The sequence below is a fragment of the Protopterus annectens genome, chromosome 2.part0 (assembly GCF_019279795.1).
Source record: "Protopterus annectens isolate FY-2018-M chromosome 2.part0, PAN1.0, whole genome shotgun sequence".
Lineage (NCBI taxonomy): Eukaryota > Metazoa > Chordata > Ceratodontiformes > Protopteridae > Protopterus > Protopterus annectens.
In genome coordinates, this window is record NC_056728.1 from 566,948,271 (window position 1) to 566,955,306 (window position 7,036).

General features: G+C 41.2%; 1 protein-coding gene across 2 annotated transcripts in view; it reads left to right on the top strand.

Moving 5' to 3' along the window:
- GAK (cyclin G associated kinase) overlaps window positions 1-6,825 on the top strand; it is a 2,484,892-nt gene extending 2,478,067 nt beyond the window's left edge. For both annotated transcript variants that reach the window (XM_044060934.1, XM_044060933.1), the window contains one exon: window positions 5,441-6,825. In XM_044060934.1, the coding sequence (XP_043916869.1) occupies window positions 5,441-5,542 (102 nt within the window). In that variant the 3' untranslated portion in view covers window positions 5,543-6,825. The remainder of the gene's footprint in view (window positions 1-5,440) is intronic.
- The last annotated feature ends 211 nt before the right edge of the window (window positions 6,826-7,036 follow it).

Sequence of the window (7,036 nt, forward strand, 5' to 3'; positions counted from 1 at the left end):
AGGAATTCTCCAGAAAGAACATCAACTTGTCAAGAGAATTCCTAAAAACTCAAGACTGAAGACATCCATGATTCTCCTGGTACACCTGGCCTGTCTCCACATGAGGAAAATTCAGTGGTATGTCTGAAATTGTTGAATCCATTACCTACATTCCCTGGAATCTCAGTTGATGGTGCTGGTCTTTATCACACTTCACAACACCCATGCAGATGGACAGTAGAGGTACGACTGCTGAATCCTACACAAATGCACTTTATAAGCACTTGCGCGAGTGCATGGATCGTGCTATCCCTAACAGAACCAAGATGCTATCCTCCAAAAAAAGGAAGCCAATCTGGTGGTCCCGTGCCATAAACAAACTCTACAACAGAAGAAAGAAACTGCTGCAAATAAGAGTAAAATATCATGACTGGAAGAACTCCCTGGTCAGCCTCAGTAAGAACTGAGATCCCTCATAAATGAGATCCCTCATAAAATCCTCCAAAGCTAGTTATGAAAACAAAATCACCACTGATTCTAAAGACAGCCACAAAGCATTCTATAACTATGTCAAGAATCTCAATGGCAACACTCAGATCTGCTCTGAGTTGCAGCACAATGGCAATAAATATACAGAACCAGCTGATATTGCCAACATCCTGGCAGATAGGTTTATTGCTAACTTTACCCCCCCCCCCCTTCGCTCTATAAAGCGCCCATCTCTATACCAGAAGAATGCAAAGTTCCTGTAATTACAGCTGCATCGGTAAAAACCACACTCTCCAAAGCCAAGAACACAGCATCCATGGGACTTGACAACATCCCAGGCTGCGTTCTACATGAACTACAGAATGAATTGGCACCCCACCTAAGCACCATGTTTAATCATAGCCTCACCTCAGGCTTTGTGCCCACTGAATGGCGCACAGCGACGGTTATCCCACTCCACAAAGGGGAGCCACCACGGACCCCGGGAACTATCGCCCCATTAGCCTAATGAGCCTTGTCTGCAAGGCCATGGAACGTATCATCATGGAACTTATAAACAAAGACATTGATAATCTCCAAACTCTGGACCCCACCCAGTTCGGGTTTGTAAAAGGCAGATCATGTCTCCTAAACCTGATTGACGTCTTTGAAGCAGTCACCAAATAGATGAGGGTAAGGTGATTCACACAGCCTGTCTAGATCTCGCCAAGGCTTTTGACACCATCCCCCACTCTGGAAATATAGATAAACTCACTAAACTAGGTATAAATACCTTTGTCACAAGATGTGTTGTCAACTGTCTCACTGACGGAACCTACACTGTGAAAGTAGCAGACTCCAAATCTGACTTCAGACCAGTGACAAGTGGAGTACCACAGGGTTCAAGTCCTGGGTCTTGTGTTTGGTATATACTTTTTTGAAGTACAGGCTAACACAGAAGATCTTTGGCTAACGAAGTTCGCAGATGACTGCAAACTAGTAAACACAGTTGAAAGTGCATTGTTATCCCCTTTGGTAAAAACTCTATACTCATGAGTTACCACATAGGTGGTAGTCTACTTAACACCAAAAGTGTGGTAAGAGGCCATGGGACACAGGGGGACAGTAGTCTCTCCTTTGATAATCACATCGCCACAGTAGTCAGGAAATCCTTCTACGTGGCACACCTCATCACAAAAGGTTTCTCATCCAGGAAAAAAGAGGTCATTGTTCCCCTCTACTCCCCACTCATTAGACCCATTATAGAGTACAATGCCCCTTTTGGTATGTACCTCACAAGACATATACAACAACTGGAAAGGCCGCAGAAATACCTCACAAAGAGGATTGCTGACCTCAAACAGATGCCCTACGCAGACTGTATCAAAAAATTCCAGCTTTTCTCCATCGCTTATCGCCTACTCAGAGGTGATCTCTGCCTAACATACAAAGCTATGTCAAACCCAGAGCTGTTGGACATGCTCCACTTAAAGAAATCCCTCCAAGCTACATGGTCTAGGGACCTAAACCTTGTCACCACAATAAACAGAACATGCTTGTCCCAGAGACTTCCCATACTCTGGAACAAGCTACCTGTCTATATCAAACAAAGCTCCTCATTAACACGCTTCAAAAAAAAACTTGATGATTGGATGGGGAGTAGGAAATTCACCCCGGGGATCATCTCTGTGTCTCTGCTCGACAGGAGCACATGAAAATAATTTTCTTGGGTGGTGAAAGCCAGGGTACCTTTTTGGCTAGGCTTGTATAGGCCCTAGGGCCAATAGCCTAGTATCTACCTATGAAGATGAGCATTGCAGTGGTGAAGAACATAGCTGAGTATCAATGCAGGATTTTCATTCTTCCCTCCATTTCTGGCACAGTATGTCCAGACAGTTTCATCTGACTTTGCTTGGGGAACTGTGTCAATGGGAGTGCACATGCATGTCACTTTGGGGCCCAAGGATGCACGGAAGCATATCCGTGTCAAGGAGATGTTGGCTGTGATCCATGCCTTTAAAGTCCTTCACCCCCATGGACTCTGGGTCCCCCTGTTGTGGTTACTGACATCACTTCAGTGATGTGGTACCTCAAATAAGGGGGTTAAAGGTCATACCCTCTGTATTGGTTGGCAGAGATGGACTTGAGTACTGGCTGAAGCATTTTCTGATTCTTCAGGCATCATACATCCCGTCAGTGCAAAATATTGTAACAGACAGACTAAGCTGATCAGACCTGATTGATTGGAAGCTTAAGGCAGTGGCGTTCCAGGATTTACCCAGATGTGAGCAACACTTCAAATAGATATGTTTACCTCCTTTCATAACCGACAATGGGAGAAATTCTGTTCCAGACATCATTGCAGCAACTGAAGGACAGAAGCACTCTTGTTCCCTTGTATGGGAATGTTCTGTTCCTGTATGCATTTCCACCCATTCCACTGATTCACAAGGTACTTCTGAAGTTTCAGAAATACTAAAGATCATTATGGCAACCCTCCTACCCGATGGACCAGGCAGTCTTGGTTCTCCCTTCTAATGGTATTGAACAAGGGTATTTACCACAGACTTCCCCACAATCTGCATTTGTTGGCACAGTATCAGGGGTGACTGGGTCACCCCAGTTTAGAGCAACTACAACTGAAAGGCTGGATGATTCAGTCGGTTTGGTACTTGTTCTATGAGAATGTGCAATAGGTGTTAAAGAAGGCCAGGAAACCTGCTACTAGAAAATCTTATGTTTACAAATGGATGAGGTTTTCTAAGTGGTGCCTAATGAGAACAGTGGGTCCCTTAAGGTTAACATCCCTCTGGTCTTGCAAATATTTATATGAGCTACTTCAGAATGGCTCATCATATGCGTCTATTAAGGTGCATTTAGCTGCCATCGTTGTATGCTAATGGTTCCCTCTCTCTCTTCTCTTTTGGTAAAACAGTTCACAAAAGAAGTATTGCATATAACACCCTCTCTCAAGCATATTCTTTGTGGGATGTCAAGTATGCTGTGGAAAAATTTACCTTATTACCTTTCAAAATGGCTGCTCTGCTGATCTGAAGTTCGTAATGTGCAAAACTGTTTTGTTTATTATTCTGATATCTGCAAGGCAAGTCTCTGAACTTCAGGCTCTCATGGCGGGACAACCTTACCTGATTTCCTACAGATATAGGGTTGTGTTACTCTATAACACCTCTTTAATGCTGAAGGTAGTCTCAGAATTCACTCAGTCTATTAAGCTCCCTTTGTTCTTCCCAGAACCTAAGAACAAGACAGAGAAGGTACTTTGTACGTTGGATGTGCTTTGGCAGCTCAGGTACTGCCTTGACAGAACAAAACCCTTCAGGAAGGTTGAAAGGCTTTTTATTTCCTACAAAGGGGTAAAGAAAGGTCAACTTGCCTTTAAGCAAACTATTGCTTATTAGTTATCCTCTGGTATTGGTTTTTGTTGCACCCACCATGGCAAGGTGAGTCCAAGCAAGCTAAAGGCACATTCCACCAGGGTCTTCCTCTTCAGTGACATACTGGAACAGAGTGGACTCGAAGTATTCCCAGAGGTAGCAACTTGATCTTTTGTCCATACCCGTACAAAGCACTACAAGCTGGATATATTTTCTAAATCCAGAGCAGGTTTCACTAGGACCATTCTCCAGGGGCTCCTGGACCCGTATCCTTCCTCCTCCCAGGTTGGGTAAGCTTTGGGAATCTGCACAAATGCTAGTAAGACAGTGTGTTTGTTGAACGTAGTACAGTTGCGTAAGTTCTACTTTCCCGTAACAAGTAGATGTTTGTAGAACACAGTCCCTTAATGGCAGTACCCACCCACCATCCCCCTTTTTGGATGTACATAGTTTAGTGTTGGCTCGGCAACACTTATTGTGTGTGTGTGTGTGTGTGTGTGTGTGTGTGTGTGTTTGGAAAAGTAGGTGTTCACAAAGCTTGGGTTTTCATCTTCTTTTCCTGTTGGGCCCTAAGGGTCCTGTCTTTAGATCTGTACGGTAGTCCCTGTATTGCCAGGTGAGTGGTCTATCACATTACAAACATCTATTGTTATAGGTAAGTAGAGCTTGCACAACTGTACTTTCTGGCAAGTACATAGCTTAGATTACTTCTGATGTTCCTATGGTTGTCTCTCTTTTTTTTTTTTTTTTTTTAATTGTTTGCAACCCTAAGGTCTTACTGAGCCTTGAATTTCCTAACAGTAAGCTTGAGGGATGGCCTTACCGGTTTTAAATCCATTTTATAACAATGAAGTGGAAAGCTGTTTTACATAGCCAGGAGCTTTTTCTTTTTGTAAAAAGAGTTTGCTGGTGTGGAACTTTCACTATTTGGGTTCATTTTTAAACTTGCTGTTATGCTTGCCTCAGAGGGGTACAGGTGTGTCAATACATATTGTTAAGAGGGAGTGACGTGGATAAATAACGTGGAACCTCTCTGGTACAAGCTGTGCTGAGCAGCTGCACCATTTGTGATATCAGTAGGATAGGTAAATATTTAGTAATTGGTTTGGGGGGTTTCCCCTGAAATTAGTTATTGGAGACTGTGGTATTGGTACCTATTCCTTCAAAACCCACTTATCCATCTTTACAGTTAACCTGCCAAGCCTAATGTCTATGTTACATGGTGTTCCACACCGTAGCTGTGACTGTTATGAGGCATTCAGAGTTCTGGTTTGGTAGAATGAACTGTATAATGTATGGACTACAAAAAAAACTGTGTTCTCTTTAGACCTAAACCACTAAACCTTGGTTCCATGTCTGTACACTATTTTGTATCTTTACAGTGTGTTTCTCACTTACTTCAGTGCTTTAATTCCTTGGTAGTGCACTGTGCCCATTTACTTGGAATATAGTTTGTTTGCTCTTATGTTTTTAATGTATGAATAATTTACCACAATTTGATTGTCCGAAGGGATAGTGGGTGGGAGGAGGTGTCATTCTGCCAAGTTTTATTACAAGTGTTCATTATTCTGTATAATTATTTTTTGTGTAATTTCTAGGCTGCTGGACAACCGTACGAGCAGTATGCCAAAATGATCTTCATGGAGCTGAACGATGCATGGTCCGAATTTGAAAACCAGGGATCAAAGTCACTGTTTTAAAGCAGTTGCATACTCCTGACAGAAAGTAACAGCTTTTTGACATTGGTTGTTGTGAACAGCTTCTGTCTTACTCTTTAAGAACTAAATACACCCATTGTCTAGGTTAAAGAGTGGTGTTCAGGAGAGGAAAGTAATTTAGAACATCTTAGTTGGATGTACTTGTGAGATTGACATTTCAGAATGCCATGTAGTAATGCAGATGCACACCGAGCATTGCTACCAGACTACTACTCCATAAATTAGAAATGTTCTGCATTCCATATGTGATGCTGCCTTGTGCAAAACAAACCAGATTTCAGTTTTTAAGTGATCATGTTGCTTCCAAATGGATTAAAATATTAGTTAATAAACTGGAGTTATATTTATTGCTGCTTATTATACAACACTGTTACAATACGCAAAATAATTCTATAAAGGGAGGACTTCAGGTTTACAAAAATCGTAACAGTACATGGTATTTTGCTGTATTAAGCAAGAGCAGTGTGTTGGAGAAAAAAATATATATTTGTGTTATTTAATGAAAGTGGTTTTTACCTTTAAATTGTTTGATGCTTACTGATCTCTCTTGCTTTTAGCTCAGTACTGAAACAGAATTATTTTGCGTCTGTGTTGCATATAGAGCTTTTAGCTCCTATGCAGTGTATTTGTATGATGTGAATAATGAGGAGATTAAGGGTCCAAATCATATGCACACTGTTTTGTAACAGATGTGTACTTTGTATTTGCTGCATTATTTGCAGATACCAGTCTTTTTATTCTTAAGATGCTAAGCCTCAGTATTCCAACCTGGGTTTTTCAGGGGAAGGTATCCCTGTATCTTTGGAACTGGGAATCACAGTTGCACTGTCTTTTATTTGGTGATATGAACTCATTCCAGTAGGCCCAAACAAAAAAAAAATGAATGTATTTCTGGACATGCCAGAAACTGCAGCATCCCTAGGTAAGACCAATATTCTAACTGACTTCTCTCCAAAACTGAGGGCAGACTTCTTGTGTTATGCCTTAGAGTGTAAGTTACCTTTAATTAGCTGTATGTTAAATTATAACAAATTGGTTTTATTCCTGTAAACCCTATGCTTCACTTCCTCGTCCTTCAGTTGGTTATTTCATAGAGAAAAGGAGATGTATATTAATATATTGCTTGAACAGTGATATTTACAGAAAGATGTGTTTAAATTATTTTTTAAACTCTTTTGAGCAGCTGTTATATGTGCTATGGGTTATGTATTAGCCCTTTATTAAACATACTTTGTATATGATTTGCATTAAAATGTGTGCTGCCATCTCGTGAAATCTCACTTAAAAAGTACCCTTTCTTTGTGTCTCTGGTTTAATGGAGGTAATAGTATGAGTTAGGAAACCAGACAGGGCAGCATACATGCAGCATACATGCATGGTCTAGTTGTGAACATATTTCACATATGCTGGTGTTAATCAGACAAGATATGTTTAGTGTGTCTTCATTCTGCAGTTCAGAACATTTACTTTGTTTTA